The sequence below is a fragment of the Panthera uncia genome, chromosome F1 (genome assembly GCF_023721935.1).
Source record: "Panthera uncia isolate 11264 chromosome F1, Puncia_PCG_1.0, whole genome shotgun sequence".
NCBI classification, from domain to species: Eukaryota; Metazoa; Chordata; class Mammalia; order Carnivora; family Felidae; genus Panthera; species Panthera uncia.
In genome coordinates this window covers 66,230,797-66,247,750 of record NC_064813.1, presented here as the reverse complement: position 1 = coordinate 66,247,750, position 16,954 = coordinate 66,230,797, and the positions used below count along the sequence as shown (strand labels likewise).

General features: G+C 45.1%; 2 protein-coding genes and 1 pseudogene across 7 annotated transcripts in view; 1 reads left to right on the top strand and 2 right to left on the bottom strand.

Moving 5' to 3' along the window:
• Positions 1-16,954, top strand: part of DAP3 (death associated protein 3) — a 320,245-nt gene that overhangs the window by 139,906 nt on the left and 163,385 nt on the right. The window lies entirely within an intron of this gene.
• Positions 1-16,954, bottom strand: part of ASH1L (ASH1 like histone lysine methyltransferase) — a 192,900-nt gene that overhangs the window by 45,059 nt on the left and 130,887 nt on the right. For all 6 annotated transcript variants that reach the window (XM_049634839.1, XM_049634836.1, XM_049634841.1 and 3 more), the window contains one exon: positions 15,616-15,710. In XM_049634839.1, the coding sequence (XP_049490796.1) occupies positions 15,616-15,710 (95 nt within the window). The remainder of the gene's footprint in view (positions 1-15,615; positions 15,711-16,954) is intronic.
• LOC125925709 (complement component 1 Q subcomponent-binding protein, mitochondrial-like) lies at positions 690-5,628 on the bottom strand (annotated as a pseudogene).

Sequence of the window (16,954 nt, the reverse complement as noted above, 5' to 3'; positions counted from 1 at the left end):
GCCAAATTCACAGCAGTGAGAAGAACCGCGGTGGTTGCCAGGAGCCGAGGGAACGGGCAATGATTATTTAATTGGCACAGAGTTTCCATTTGGGATGACGAAAAAGTTCTGGAGAGCGTTGGGGTGATGGCTGCGCGGCAGTATGAATGTACTTTACGTCACCGAACCTTACAATGAAAAGTGGAAATGCAAAATGCAAATCCTAAGTTACGTGTAATTTACTACAAGAAAGATAATGTATCAAAAACCACTGTATGCTTTAAATGGGTGAATTGGAGGATATATGAATTATGCCTCAACAAGTTGTTAAAAATACAGCAGTGTCAATTTTTTTGCCTCATTTGTTATTAAAAAGTTACACAGAAGACTCAAAGGAGAAGGAAAGCCCGTAAGTTTACTTACTGTTCTTTCTGCCCTCCTGAGGTTCCGAGGTCCCTTCTTTATTTCTTTTCTTTTTTTTTTTTTTAATTTTTTTTTCAACGTTTTTTATTTATTTTTGGGACAGAGAGAGACAGAGCATGAACGGGGGAGGGTCAGAGAGAGAGGGAGACACAGAATCGGAAACAGGCTCCAGGCTCCGAGCCATCGGCCCAGAGCCTGATGCGGGGCTCGAACTCACGGACCGCGAGATCGTGACCTGGCTGAAGTTGGACGCTTAACCGACTGCGCCACCCAGGCGCCCCTCTTTTCTTTTTTTAAAAACATGTTTATTTACTTTGAGAGAGGGAGAACACAAGCAGGTGAGGGGCAGAGAGAAAGGGAGAGAGAGAATCCCAAGTAGGCTCTGACCATCAGCGCGGAGCCCGACGCAGGGCTCGAACCCATGAACCGTGACATCATGACCCGAGCCGAAATCAAGAGCCGGATGCCTAACCAACTGAGCCCCCCTCCAGGTGCCCCTGTTTCTTTTCTGTTTAGAGGACTTCCTTTCTTTACACACAGGGTGAGTCGATTGGCAACACACTCTTTTAGTCTGGGAGCGCTCTGACTCCCACTCAATCCCCGCAGGGCGACTTTTGCTGGGTGTGGCATCTGGGTAGACGGTCTCTCTTTCAGCGCTTGCACTGTAGTGTCACCTGCACGGATTCGCACGAGCAACCACTGCCGTCCGAGCTGTCTCACCTCCGTAGGTCGGTGGGGACCCATTTCTCTCGCTCGGATGTAAAGCTGCTCTGTGTTCAGTGAGTGGGCTGAAATGGGACGACCCTGTCTCAGCAGGGATCTCCTGAATGGGGTCCTGTTGGGTGTGACCCTCTTCCTCAACCAGTAGTTTTGTGTCTCCCGCCAAATCTGGGAAACCTTTAGCCACCGTTCATGCAAGTGTTTTTTCTTGTCCGCCTGTCTTCTCTCCATCCAGCACACCGAGAATACCAATTTCGCTTTTGTCATGATCCCGTAGCCTCTGTGGGTTTTTTTTTTTTTTTTTTTTTTTTTTTAGTGTCTACTTCCTCCTTTGTTCAGGTCAGACATCTTCCATCACCTGGCCCACGATTCTTCGGTCTTCCTCACCTTGCTGCCGAGCACACCCCTAAGCTTTTGTTTCAGTTACTGCGTCTTTCAATTCTAAAATTCCTATTTGGTTTTTCTTTAGGTCTTCGATTTCGTTGCTGAGGCTTCAACTTCTTTTCATGTTTCAAGCATATTCATAATTGCTTGTTGAAGTGCCTTTTTTTTTTTTTTTTTCAATCTAACTGCTTTAAAATTTTTGTCAGGTAATTCTAACATATTGGTGTTGGCATATATTGACCGCCTTGAAAAAACTTTTGATGTTTATTTTCGAGACAGAGAGAGTGAGGGAGGAAGAAAGAGAGAGAGGGAGAGTGTGTGCGAGTGGGGGAGGGACACAGAGAGGGAGACACAGAATCCAAAGCAGGCTCCAGGCTCTGAGCTGTCAGCACAGAGCTCAAGGTGGGCTTGAACCCATGAGCTGTGATATCATGACCTGAGCCGAAGTCAGATGCTTAGCTGACTCAGCAACCCAGCTGCCCCTTGACCGTTTTTTAAAATTCAGTCAAAGTGGGTGGCTCAGTCAGTTAAGAGTCTAGCTCTTGATATCGGCTCAAGTAATGATCTCATGGTTTGTGAGACTGAGCCCTGTGTTGGGCTCTGTACTGGCAGCGTGGAGCCTGCTTGGGATTCTCCCCCCCCCCCCCCCCCCCCCGCTTGTTCTCTCTCAAAATAAATACATAAACATTCTAAAAAGTTAAAAAAATTTTTCAGTTTAACATCTCCCTGGTTCTCAGTATGACATATGATTTTTTTCCTCTTGGCTTATTTTTTTAATTTTTTTCTTTTTAAAGCTTATTTATTAAACCTCAGATAGAGAGAATTCCAAGCAGGTACTGTGCAGAGCCCTGATGTGGGGCTCGATCCCACAACCACGAGATCACACCCTGAGCCTAAATCAAGAGTTGGACACCTAACCGAATGAGCCACCCAGGGGTCCCTGACATAGGAATTTCAGTTTAAACCTAGATATTTTCTGTATTAAGTTACCAGGTTCTGGATTTTACAAAAAACTTCTATTTTGGGTGAGTTTTTCCACACCTGCTCCTGGAACCTGAGTGTTGCTCCTGGTCACTGCTAGGGGATGGTGGGAGTTCTAGCTTCCCACACAGCATCCCCCAACACCATGGTGGGAGTGGCCATGTCACTACTAGTGATGGTAAAAGTCCTGACTCGTATTAGCCTTCCTCTGACATCGCACAGGTCACGGGCCAGGGAGGGATGCCTTCGTACTCCCAGGCGGGCATGGAAGTTGAGGCTCCCCACTTGGCACCTGCTGGTGAGAGTGTGGGCAGCGGAACGGTTTTTTGTTCTGTGCCATTTGACTAGGGTCTGGAGGATATTGCCTAAAAGTTTTCTGTCTTGCTAGGTTGCCCCTTTCCCTTTCTTTTGGCTACGCAAAGCAGGCGTCTTTTTGCTTGCTTTGTTTCTGCCCAATGGCGTTTCCAGGTCGCTAGCTTTCTCAGCTTCAAGTTTGGGATACAGGAGGTAGAAAGAAGACTCAGGGAACTCATCACCATGAACTTCCTCAGTCCTAAGGTCCCTAGTTGGTCCGCCTTCTTCTCTCCACCTCTTTCTGGAGGACATAAGCCAATTGTACTGTTCGTCATTACATTATACAAAAATCGAGGAGCAACAGAGTTTACAGAAAGAAAGAGATTAACAGTAAAAAAGAGGGCAATGCAACTACTTTGTATCTGCTTTATTTTCCACGGTGCTCAGATGAAAACCATCTCAAAGTGTGTGTGTGTCTGGTTTAAGAGTAGGCTTGTTCCCTGGCCAGAGTCTGCCATAAACTTGAGATGTTCAACATCTTGTCTTGTTTGCTCTACTGGCTCTTGACAAAACCTTTCAGATCTTTGAGGAAAGTAACGTATTCCTGGTGCTCGAGGGCTGTGCTCACCTGCAAAAGTGTTGTCCAACTGCCCTCCCCCCAAACCCTGGTTGGCCAGAAGATCCAGCTGGTGTCATAACGGTCCAGGCCAGGGAGTCGGTGGTGAGCTTGTAAGTTGTGCCCTTTCACTCAGACTCGACAACGGACTGATGTTGTCCGCTCACCTCTCTGATGGCCAAATGTCACTGCCGTCCTCCTCTTCTTGCCCACCTCATCTTCTGGGTAGGGACAGTCCAGTACCAGGCCCTTCTTGCCACCATTCTTACCTTCCACCACAAAACTGGGAATGGACGTCAGTTCAGGCTCCTGTTCTTCCACCTTCTGCCCTTGGGAGGGTTCTTCCCCCATCAAACGTTGCTGGGATGCTGTTGTTCATGTTGAAAGTCACAGTCATCTTTCCTCCGGAAACTTTCCACACTAATTTGGTTTCTATCCCATCCACTTCCAGCTCCCAGGCCCCAGACATCTTGGGGAGGGACCTATGCTTCTAGATCTTCTTTTCCTCCTTATTCACATCATTCAGGAACTCAAGCAAGCTTTGCGTCCGTGGGTGTTCAGTGGTGCCACAGCGGGAAGGCCCTCGGGGGAGCAGGAGGTCCATGTGCGCTCAGACCAGCGCCAAGGGCCCGGGTGCAGGAGTGGCAGGGCGGGCGCAGAGCCTGGCAACTATGGAGCCCAGCGTGGGGCACGGGGCACAGCTGAGGCCCAGGGAGGCAGCACCCTGGCAGTGGACTTTCTCCCCGTTTTAGTTGCTGGCCAATAGTCCACCATATGAACACACAGTTTGTTAATCCGCCCTATTGCTGGGGTCCTGGGCTGTCTCCAGCTCACGGCATCATGGATGAAGCTACTATGCACACTCTTACACACATATGTATTCTGTATGTATGTTTAAGTCTACTTTTACAAAAGCTGCCATATTTTAAAAATAAGTTGTACCATTTTACTCTGCCACAGTTGTTTATAAACAATCTGGTTGTGCCAACACATTGTGGTTTTAATTTGCATTTCTTTGATGAGTTATGGTGCTGAGTATTTTTCACCTGTTTATTGGCCTGTGTACGTTTCCTCTGGTAAAAGTGTTGAAATCCTCACTTTAAAGTTGGGTTGTCTTTTTTTTTTTTTTTTAAATAAATACATTTGTAGGAGTTACGTATTCAGGACACATACAGTTTGCGAATATGTTCTCCCAGCTTGTGTTGCGTCTGTTTCTTTTTGAGATGGTGTCTTGTGACGGACATGCTCCCATCTTGTCAGCGTATCAACCACCGGCGCTTGGCTTGGCGGTCACTGCTGACTGGGCTCCGTCCAAGAAACGTTTGGTCACCTGCAGGTCATGAAGGTATGTTCCTACACTTTCTTCTAGAAGTTTTACACCTCCTGTTACGTTTAAGCTTTTATGTTGAAGTCTGTGATGTGTGCCGAATCCAGTCTGTAGGAGCTGTGAGGTTGATGTCAAAGTTTAATTTTCTTCACGTGAACATTTCCCTGTTCCGGCACCATTCGTTGCAGGGCATTGTTTCCCACTGGATTGCTTTGATGCCTGTGTCCAAATTAAATGACCACAAAGGTGTGGGTCTATTTCTGGGCTATCTACTCTGTTCCGGAGATCTATTTTGACGTCAGTTTATTTTATATTTTATTTATTTTTTAAAAAGTTTACTAACACTTTTGAGTCGGCTCTACCCCCAACACAGGGCTCGAACTCACCACCTCAAGATCAAGAGTCGCATGCTCACCAACTGAGCCAGGCAGGTGCACCTCTAATGCCAGTTTTAAGTCTAAACTGTTTTATGGCAACTCATGCTTTTTAAAACTTTATTTATTTTGAGAGCAAGAGAGAACGAGAAAGAGAGAGAGAGAGGTCGGTCGGTCATGTACGCTTGCAAGCAGGGGAGGGGCAGAGACAAAGAGGGAGAGAGAATTTCAAGCAGGTTCTGTGTTGCAAAAGGGAGCCCCACTTGGGGCTCAATCTCACAAACCATGAGATTGTTTACTGGAGGTGAAATCAAGAGTTGACACTTAACAGGGGTGCCTGGGTGGCTTCGTCGGTTGAGCGTCTGACTTCGGCTCAGGTCATGATCTCGCAGTTGATGAGTTTGAGCCCTGCATCAGACTTGCTGCATTCAGTGCAGAGCCTGCTTCGGATCTTCTGTAACCCCCCCCCCCCAAACATAAACAACAACAAAAAGATCACTTTGCATGTTCTTTGTATCTCCACATAATGTTTAGACAATCAGCTTACGGGGCGGGGGGGTGCCTGGGTGGTTCAGTTGGTTAAGCATGTTGACTCTTGATTTCAGATCTCATGGTTTGTGAGTTCGGGCCTCACACTGGGCTCTGTGCTGACAGTGAGCACACTGCGTGGGATTCTGTCTCTCTCTGCCCCTGCCCTGCTTGCACACTCTCTCTAAATAAACACTGAAGAAAATCGGCTTATCAATTTTTACAGAAAAGCCTACTGATAGTATAATCTACATTGCACTGAAGTAATAACAACGGAGGCTCCCCATCTCTAACTGTGGCATTTTCTCCATTTACTTAGGTCTTCTTTAATTTCTCCAATAAATGTTTAATTTTCAGTATACAGTTCTTGCCTACTAGATAAATTTATTTCTAATTATTGTGTTAAATTTTTATTTAATTTTTTTTTAGCAATTCATGCACCCAACATGGGGCTTGAACTCGTGACCCAGAGGTCAAGAGTTGCAACTGAGCCAGCTGGGTGCCCCTCTGATTACTGTGGATTCATTACACTACTACACATGGTTTAAAAACCATTTTTTTTTAATGTTTATTCATTTTTGAGAGAGAGACAGACAGACAGAGCATGAGTGGGGGAGGGGCAGAGAGAGAGGGAGACACAGAATCCGAAGCGGGCTCCAGGCTCCGAGCTGTCGGCACAGAGCCCGACATGGGGCTCGAACTCACGAACCGTGAGATCATGACCGGCGCTGAAGTCGGACTCTTGGCCAACCGGCCCACCCAGGCGCCCCTACACATGCTTTTTAAAAAAAATACTTTGTTTTTTAGAGTAGTTTTAGGTTCAAAGCAGTACTGAGCAGAAGGCACAGAGATGTCCAATGCACACACCGGCCCTAAGTGTCACCAACACTCTTCACTAGAACCGTGCACTGCTTAACAGCTGATGGGCCGGTACGGACACATCATCATCACTGTACCTTCCATGGCTTTGGAAAACTGTGTAATGACAGCTATCCACCATTACTGAATCATGCAGAATGGCTCCACTGACCCAAAAATCTCTGTGCTCTGCTGATTCATCCCTCCTGCCCGACCCGATACCACTAATGCCTCCACAGTGTTGCCTTTTCCACAGTGTCATATACTTGGAATCCTACAGAATGTTAGCCTTTTCAGATTGGCTTGTTTCACTTGTCATAATGATTCTAAGGTTCCTCAAGGTCTTTTCAAGGCTTGATAGCTCATTTCCTTTCAGTGCTGATAACATTTTACTGTCTGGCTGGACCAGTTTATCCATTCGCCTGCTGAAGGACATCTCAGTTGCTTCCAAGGTTGGGCAGTTATGAACAAGACGGTTATAAAATATCTGTGTGCAGGTTACCGTGTAGACATTAATGTTCAATTCCTCTGGGTAAATATAACAAAGTGGAAATGTCGGATGGTATGGTGAGAGCCTGTTTAGTTTTATAGGAATACAACTGATTTTTATATAACGACTTTGTTTTCAGTAACCTTGCTCAACAGTTGCAGTAGCTTTCTTGTGCAGCTCTTTGGACTTTACGATTATGTGGTCTGTAAGCAGGAATAGTTTTACTTCTTCCTTCCTGGTCTTCATGACTTCTGTCATCTTCCCGCCTTACTGCACGGGCTAGAACATCCAGAAGAATGTGCAATAGTGTAGTGAGGGTGGACATTTTTACCTTCTTTCCAGTTTTAGGAGGAAACACTGAATATTTCACCATTAAGCGATGGGGTGGCTCAGTCAGTTAAGCATCTGACTTTGGCTCAGGTCATCATCTCATGGTTCATGGGTTTGAGCCCCACGTTGAGCTCTGCGCTGACAGCTCAGAGCCTGGAGCTTGCTTCGGATTCTGTGTCACCCTCTCTGTCTGTCCCTCCCCCCCCATGCTTGATGTGTCAAAAATAAACAAACATTAAAATAAACAAATCAGTTTTTTTAAATGTTTAAGGAAATCAGGATTGTTTCATTACAGAAGTGCATTTCAAATAAAATTTTACTTTTCATGACAAATACTTATTTGTCAAAACGTGGATTATACCCTTAAATTTATATTCCCTGTGCTAAATACAAAGTAAGCATCACTCTGTCCTCACAGGTCAGGTTGAAGGTAGTCGCTACATACGTGAAGACGGTAAAATGAAGAGTATGTGACTTGTTCAAGACCATCTGGCCACGAGAGGGCTGGCCTGCGCGGGTTGTCCAGGCCCCCGAGACCACCTTCGGGTCTGCTGACTCACAGGACCAGCGCGTGGTCACGTTCCTGCTGTACTTCATTACAGCAAAGGATACAAAGCAAAATCAGTAAAGGGAGAAAATGCACCGGCAAAACGGGGGGAGAAACAAGGCCCAAGTTTACCCAAGTTCTCCCCCCAGTGGGGTCACACAGGACACAATCTTTGCCAATATATGGGAAGAACACAACGTGTGAAATGTTTATCAAGGATGCTCATTACAAACTCAGTGCTCAAGGTTTTGATTGGTGGCTGATCATACAGCTACTCTCTGTCTAGAATGTACCAGATTCTAGACTCTTCAAATGAAAGCAGGTGTTCAGCAGAAACCGTACAGTGAATACACAGCGGGCACACGAAGACATTCGCGTGCAGGAAAGTTTTGTATTGACAGGAAAACGTTAGATATTCAAGTTCCCAGATGCCAGCCAATGCCCAACCTTGCAAGCAGGCCTTTCTCAGAATACAAGTCTCAGGTCTGCTATTTTATTTTTTTTAATTAAAAAAAAATGTTTATGTATTTTTGAGAGAGAGAGAGAGAACGAGCAAGTGTGGGGGAGGGTCAGTGAGAGGGACACACAGAATCCGAAGCAGGCTCCAGCTCTGAGCTGTCAGCACAGAGCCCGATGCGGGGCTCGAACTCATGGAGTGTGAGATTGTGACCTGAGCTGAAGTCGGACGCTTAACTGACTGACCCCCCCCGGGGCCCCCCCCCCCCTTTTTTTTTTTTAAAGTTTATACATTTTGAGAGAGAGCTTGTGTGCATAAGCAGCGGAGGGGCAGAGAGAGGGGGAAAAGAGAGGGGGGAAAAGAGAGAGGGGAAGAGCGTGGGAGGGAGAGGAGAGGCAGAGACAGAGGGGGGACACAGAATCCGAAGCAGGCTCTGCACTGTCAGCGCAGAGCCCAACGTGGGGCTTGAACCCATGAACTGTGAGATCACGACCCGAGCCAAAACGAAGAGTCGGACGTCTAACCGACTGAGCCACCTGGGTGCCCCCAAGGTCTGCTATTTAAGTCCATTTTGTACAGAAGGCCTATATTCTCTCCAGATCCCGAGATCTGGCAGAAGTCTGAACGGCTGGCAGTGACAACCAACAGGAGCGCCAGGAGGAATTCTGAAGTGTTTTCTGAGCTCAGCAAGAAAAAGTGTGGTAATATACTGAACAAGGACCCAGAGGTAATAGCTGTGTAGTAAGTAGCAGATTCTTATCGAGAGTATTTTATTGTAAAAAACAATGTCAATTCAGAAATTATCTCTTATTAAGTGATTACTATGTGTTAGGTACTCTCCTTAGTATTTTACATACATTATTTTATTTAATATTCATATTAACTTCTATTTTACAATACAGAATCTGAAGCCTTGGGATGTGTCAGCTTGCCCAAGGTCAGACAGACAGTAATTGGTGGAGGCAGACTCTGAATTGTGGCCTGATTCCAGAAGCCAAATGTGAAACACCACATGTCTTCACATTTTTTGCTCCCACATGCCCCAGAAGAATTTTGAAAAACTATGAATCCCAGATTTTTTTTTCAGATTTCATTTTTAAGTAATCGAGCCCTTGATATGGGGCTTGAACTCATGACCCCCTGAGATCAAGAGTCACAGCTCCACCGCCTGAGCCAGCTGGCACCCCTCCCCTAACACGTTAAAAAAAAGTTTCTTTTAGTTTTTATTTATTTATTTAAAGAGAGAGAGAGAGAGAGAGAGAGAGAGAGCGAGCATGCACACACAAGCGGGGGAGGGGCAGAGGGAAGAGAAAGAGAGAGAATCCCAAGCAGGCTCCAAACTGTCAGCACGGAGCCCCATGTGGGGCTCGAACTCATGAACCATGAGATCACAACCTGAGCCGAAATCAAGAGTCAGACGCTTAACCAACTGAACCACCCAGGTGCCCCTATAGCATGTAACTCTTGATCTCAGGGTGTTAAGTTCAAACTCCACGTTGCACACAGAGCTTACTTAAAAAATTATAAACAATGGGGCGCCTGGGTGGCTCAATTAAGCATCCGACTTCGGCTCAGGTCATGATCTCATGGTCTGTGGGTTAGAGTCCCGAGTCAGGCTCTGCGCTGACAGCTCCCTCTCTCTCTCTCTGCCCCTTCTCTGCTTGTGCTCTGTCCAACCCCCCCCCTCAAAAAAAAAATTATATATATATGATAAGATTAAGAAAAACCCTATTAAAATGAGAATGATGGGGACTGAATTTAAAAAATCAAGATTTTGGGACACCAGGCTGGGTCAGTGGAGCATGCAACTCCTGATCTCGGGGGCTGTGAGTGTGAGCCCCACGTTGGGATGTGGAGATCAATTAAAAAAATAAAAATAAAAAAACGTCTTATTGGTCGTTTCCTTGGAGAACTCTGACTGATGCAACCAACACCATTTCAGAACCCTTCAGTCATCTCAAAACGATACTCCGTACCCATTAGCAGTCCCTCCCCACGCCTCCACCCCGGACCCTACGGAACAGTCATCTACCCCGTGTTTCTAGGTGTCTGCCTATTCCAGGCATTTCCTATAAACGGTCATAAAGCACATGACCCTCGCGACTGCCTTCTTTCCTACAGCACGGCGTTCGCGCGGCTCCCCGGTCTGGTCACCGCCGAGTAACCCCCCGCGGGATGGGCGGGCCACGTCTTGTGAACCCACTTACCCACTGACGGGAAACGTGGGTTGCGGCTGCCTTGCGGCTGTCAGGAATACTGCCGCCGGGAACACCTGTGTCTGCGTCTTGTGTGGACGTTTCTTCCCTTTCTCTTGCGTCTACAGGTAGCCGCAGAATTGCTGGTCACGTGGTAACTCCACGGTTAACTTTTTGAGGAGCTGCCAAAATGTCTTCGCAAGAGGGCGGTACCAACAATTGCGAGCAACACTGCGTGAGGGTTCCAGTTTCTTTGCAAACACATCGATCCTTTAATTAAAGCCCTCCTACTGGTGAGAGGTGCTTTCTTCTTACGGTTTTCACTTCCGTTTCCCTAATGACTAATGATATTGGGAGCATCTTTTCATGTGCTTATTGGCCATGAGCACATCCCTTCTGGAGAAGTATCTACTCAAATAATTTACGCATTTAAAAAGCTGTGTTGTTTGTTTCTTTAGTATTGAGTCGCAACAGTTCCCTGCACGTATAGGTTTTTGGATACAAGTCTCTTAATTGATAAGATTTCCAAAGATTTCTTCCGTCCTGTGCATTGTTTTTTCAGTTTCTTGATCGTGGTTTTCAAAGTTTTAAATATTGACTAAGTTCACTTTGTCTGTTTGTTGTCATCGCCCAGGATTTTGGTGTTATAGCTAAGAAATTATTGCCTAATCCAAGGTCATGAAGATTTAAGCCCTATGTTTTCTTCAAGAGTTTTATGGTTTTAGCAGTTATATTGTAGTTGATGATCCATTTTGGATTAACTTTTTAAATGGTATGAGGCGAGAATCCAACTATCCAGTTACCATAGAACCATCTATTGAAAACATCATGCCTGGGGCGCCCGGGTGTCTTAGTTAAGTGTCTAACTCTTGACTTCAGCTCAGGTCCAGATGTCAAGGTCGTGAGATTGAGGCCTGTATGCTCTGTGCTGGGCATGGAGCCTGCTTGGGATTCTCTTTCTCCCTCTGTCCCTCCTCGGCTTGTGTGCATGTGCTCTTTATCAAAGGAAGGAAGGAAGTAAAAAGGGGAAAAGAGAAGGAAGGAAAGAAAGAAAGAGAGAGAGAGAGAGAGAGAGAGAGAGAGAAAGAAAGAAAGAAAGAAAGAAAGAAAGAAGATCGTGCTTTCCCCATTGAACTGTCATGGCATTCTTGCAAGAAATCAATCAACTACAGGGGCGCCTGGGTGGTCAGTTGGTTAAGCGTCTGACTTCAGCTCAGGTCATGATCTCAAGGTTCGTGAGTTCGAGCCCCTTGCTGAGCTCTGTGCTGACAGCTCAGAGCCTGGAGCCTGCTTTGGATTCTGGGTCTCCCTCTCTCTCTGCCCCTCCGCCACTTGTGCTCTGTCTCTTTCTCAAAAATAAATAAATGTTAAAAAAAATACAAAAAAACCCCCAACTGAATATAAATTTAAGGGTATAATATACATTTTGGTAAATATTTATCGTGAAAAGTAAAATTTTATTTGAAATGTACTTCTGTAATGAGATAAACAATCCTGATTTCCTTAAACATTTAAAAAATGTATTTAGGGGCGCCTGGGTGGCTCAGTCGGTTAAGCGTCCGACTTCAGCTCAGGTCACAATCTCACGGTCCGTGAGTTCGAGCCCCGCGTCGGGCTCTGGGCTGATGGCTCAGAGCCTGGAGCCTGCTTCCGATTCTGTGTCTCCCTCTCTCTCTGCCCCTCCCCCGTTCATGCTCTGTCTGTCTCTCTGTCTCAAAAATAAATAAATGTTAAAAAAAAATTAAAAAAAAAAATTAAAAATGTATTTATTTATTTTAATGTTTATTTATTTTTGAGACAGAGAGTGTGAGCAGGGGAGGGACAGATACAGAGGGCGACACAGAATCCGAAGCAAGCTCCAGGCTCCGAGCTGTCAGCACAGAGCTCAACGCAGGGCTCGAACCCACAAACCGTGAGATCATGACCTGAGCCACAGTCAGATGCTTACTCGACTGAGCCACCCAGGCACCCCATCCTTAAACATTTGAAAATGAACGTTATTTTCCATTTATTCCTTCTGACTCTATCAGTGGTAAGATGCACTATTATTTTATTATATAACTACTTTATTCACATAATACAGCAAAGGCAGAGATGAACCCAGGTGTGGCGAACTCAAGTCCTCTTTGTTTACATGACACTGGAAATGACCCGTTCAGAACAAGTGACTGACCCACCACCCTATCCTAACCATACAAATACTATATGAACGACAAAATGGCAGTGTCGGGGAAAAAAAATCTGTCATCCGACAGCCTGATTTCAAACTCTGTTTCACAGGAAAAAAGACCTACTCCACTTGGGAAGGTTCCTCCATTATTTACTCACTTTGCAGACCACTGGGTACAGATTAGTCTCAGACACTGAAGTAGGGACGCGGAGACAAAACTTTATTTCAAGAAAAGGACTTCCATTCTGGACCTCTTAACCACGCTATGTGCCAGAAATGTGAGAGAAATATTGGCCTATTATTCTTCCCATTTTCCTTGGAGTGGACCAACATACCTTCATCCCCTTGAATCATTAGAGCTTCTTTCTAAGATTTAAGCTAGATCCCAGCCAGGACAAAACCAGTAAGACTGAAATGGTCATGTTTTCCTTTATTTATTTTTTTTAGGGGAGTTGGGGGACAGAGAGAATTCCAAGCAGGTTCCACACTCCGTGCAGAGCTCGATGCTGGTCTCGATCCCACGACCCTGGGATCATGACCCGAGCCAAAGGGTCAGATGCTCAATGGTCTGAGCCACCCAGGTGCCCAGAGTCATGTTTTCCTTTAATGGGACTTTTAAATTACTTCTTCCTTTCTAAGCCTATTGATCATTACCAGATTCTAGGAAACAGCTAAATCTGCTGAGAATCTGTTTCCACTGCGATGCCGTAAGTAGTGAAAACAAAATGCTCTTTCAGAAGGACTTCGGCATGAATCCCAGAGAATGTGGAACTTCTTACCTTCATTAAGGTAACAGAATTAAACCTTGGAACTTTATGTTGCAGTTAAACCATTCTCCAGCCACCCAGCACAGAATAATTAAAGCACACTAATCTTCATTGCACAATTTATCTATGCTTGCTGCTTTAAATACACTGCTAGTGCTGAGCTCTTGGAGGAGAAACAGGGGATTCGGTCATCACAGCACAGAGAAGAGCCCCACAGTCATGAGGAGCAAGAGTCTCAGTTGAAAGAGAAGGCTGTAACACACAGGGCCAACACGCACTACGTGAGTAAACTGCTCCTGTCACCTACATTCAAGAAGTTGTCCTTGGGAATGCAAGTTGGTGCAGCCACCCTGGAAGACAGCATGGAGGTTCCTCAAAAAACTAAAACTAGAACTACCCTACGACCCAGCAATTGCACTGCCAGGCATTTCTCCACGGGATACAGGTGGGCTGTTTCGAAGGGACACGTGCACCCCCACGTTTACAGCAGCACTGTCGACAACAGCCAAAGGATGGAAAGGGCCCAAATGTCCCTCGATGGATGAGTGGATAAAGGAGATGTGGTACGTATATTCAACGGAGTATCACTCGGCAATCAAAAAGAATGAAATCTTGCCATTTGCAACTACGTGGATGGAACTGGAGGGTATTATGCTAAGTGAAATTAGTCAGAGAAAGACAAAAATCATAGGACTTCACTCATATGAGGACTTTAAGAGGCAAAACAGAATAACATAAGGGAAGGGAAACAAAAATAATATAAAAACAGGGAGGGGGACAAAACAGAAGAGACTCGTAAATATGGAGAACAAACTGAGGGTTATGGGAGGGGTGGTGGGAGGGGGGATGGGCTAGATGGGGAAGGGGCACTAAGGAATCTACTCCTGAAATCACTGTTGCACTATATGCTAACTAATTTGGATGTAAATTTTAAAAAATAAAAAATAAAATTAAAAAGATAAATTAAAAAAAAAAAGTTGTCCTCATTTCTCCTCCTTTTCTTTCATTTGTACAAGTATTTGCTGAACTTCTGTTATGTACTAGGCACTAGGAAATCAAAGGAGAAGAAGAGAGACAAATGATCCTGTACCTGGAGCTTATAACCTAATGAGGGAGACATAACAAATGAGTAAACAACTAGGGTAATCATGGGTTACAGAAAGAAATGTTGTGATACAAGATAAAGAGAGGGACCATTTTTGGTGGGACAATCAAGAAAACAATTCTAAAGAAAATGACATTTAGGCAGACTTTGACATTAGGCTCATCCTCAAGGGACGCGAAGAAACCAGCCACAGGAAGAGTCCAGGGAAGAGCTGTTTGGGCAGTGGGAACAAGAAGAAAATGATGCTCTGTTCCAGGAGCTGAGAGAAGACAGCGGGGAAGGGACAGAAGGGAGAGGCAGAGACTGGGAGGGTAGTCAGGGACCAGGTCATCCTTAACAGTTATAAAATCTTGTCTTTCTTTACTATGCAGACAGTGAACTGGAGGGAACATGAATGGAAACAGACACACGTGTCAGGCGGCTGCCGCACGAGCACGAGCCTGAGACCGGCGTGGGACACACCTGGGGGTGGTGCGGGGTACTGCAAGGGCGGCGGTCACGGGACGTGGGGGGACGGACGGGATGCGGCAGAGACAGAATGGGAGGAATCCAGGAGGACAGCTAGGTAAATGCTGCTCAACAGTAGGAGCCTAGCAGGCATGCTTGCCCCAATGCTGAACAAAACCTTGACATTGCCCCCTGCCCCCAAAAGGAATGGAAAGATAAATCTTGCTCAATTTTCAAGCAGATAAATGATCAGGAAAAATAGTGGGCTCTCTTCCTTTTGGTGACTACATACCATAAATCATGTCTTTCTGAACACGGAAAACACGTGACGGTGAAGTGATGAATAGCTGATTTTTCCTAGGTGACACGCTCAGGGAATCCAAAGCTACGGACATAGTGTTTTTTTGTTACTGAAACCTGAGTGAGAAATATTTAGGTCATTTTGACTCTTAGACAGCAAGGAATTTGCAGAATCCTTCAGACTGAGTATAAACTAAATGGTAAAGAAAGAGCTCGACTTCATGGAAGACGCAGAAATGACAGTAACACCAACATCTCATCCAAACTCAAGAAACACCCTCTCCTTTGTTTCCGGCCATGTGTCGTGCACACCGCGTACTCACCGACATGAATGGGGGCTGGGAATAACCCGAACTCGTGCTCTCCAGGGCTGTATTCCAGCTTCTCCTTCTTTAATTGGATCAGCCGGCTCTTTGGGCTGTGATTAGAAAAGAACAAAAAATAATCAGAGGCAACGAAATCTCCTGTGGTCAAACACAGAAAACAAATCACTCTATCAAGAGTATTTGCTTTAACAGTGGCTTAAATTTCAAAGGCATATTTTTGGGGGGAGGGATACCAAGTGCTTTCATGTACTTTTAGAATCTATGCTTTTGGGGCGCCCAGGTGGCTCAGTTGGTTGAGCTTCTGACTTTGGCTCATCATGATCCCACGGTTCAGGTGTTTGAGCCCTGCATCGGGCTCTGTGCTGACAGCTCAGAGCCTGCTTTGGATCCTCCCTCTCCCTCTTTCTCTGCCTCTCCCCCTGCTCGTGCTCTCTCTAGCTCTCAAAAATAAACATAAAGGGAAAAAAAAGTATCTACATGTTTGGAATTGTCTTTTAGGAATTATACATAAAAAAACAGCTATGTTAGCATTTTCCAGCAGTTTTGCAGAAAGAACCTACATTTTAGACCCGATCATAATAATTACCTTATATGTAGTCAGTGATTTATCATATGCATGTATGTATACATGCATTATTATTTTTATTTTTTTAAGTAAGCTCTATGTTCAACGGGGGGCTTGAACTCATAACCCCGAGATCAAGAGTTGCATGCTTCCCCAACTGAGCTGCCAGGCGCCCCTCATGATTTACAGTTTAAAAAGTAACTTTCACGTGTTGTCATTTATGTCAATCCCATGAATCAGGTAAGAAGAAATGTTAGTTCTAGTTTACAGATTCGAAAACAGATGCTCTATGAGGTCAAGTGACTTGCCTTAATTTTGGTAGCTGCTAGGGAGACTTCCGATAAAAACCTCAGTTTCTTGTCCGACTCCTACTGAGTGACTATTCTTTTTATTTTATTCTGCAATGTCTCCATAGACTTACCTCTTCCACTCATCTTACTGGTCTACGTTTCTTTCTGATGTTTGGTATGAAATCAGTCTTAAGAGATTTCCCAAATACATAAAAGGAAGGGGGAAAAAAAAGAAAGAAAAAAAGAAATGAAGAAAAAGAGAGAAAAAAAGTTTCAGGAGAACCTCATATGGTCTACTCTGATTTTATTTTGCCTTCAAGTTCCAGCAAATAAGGCAAGGCTGATGTATTTCTTTTCTCTATGAATTATACTGCTTTTTAAAAAACAAGTCTATACTGTGTAACAAATAGGTACACTAACACACATTCTGCAGATGGGAAAATTGAGGCCCCCAAAGGCAAGTTACTTGTAGAATCTGAAC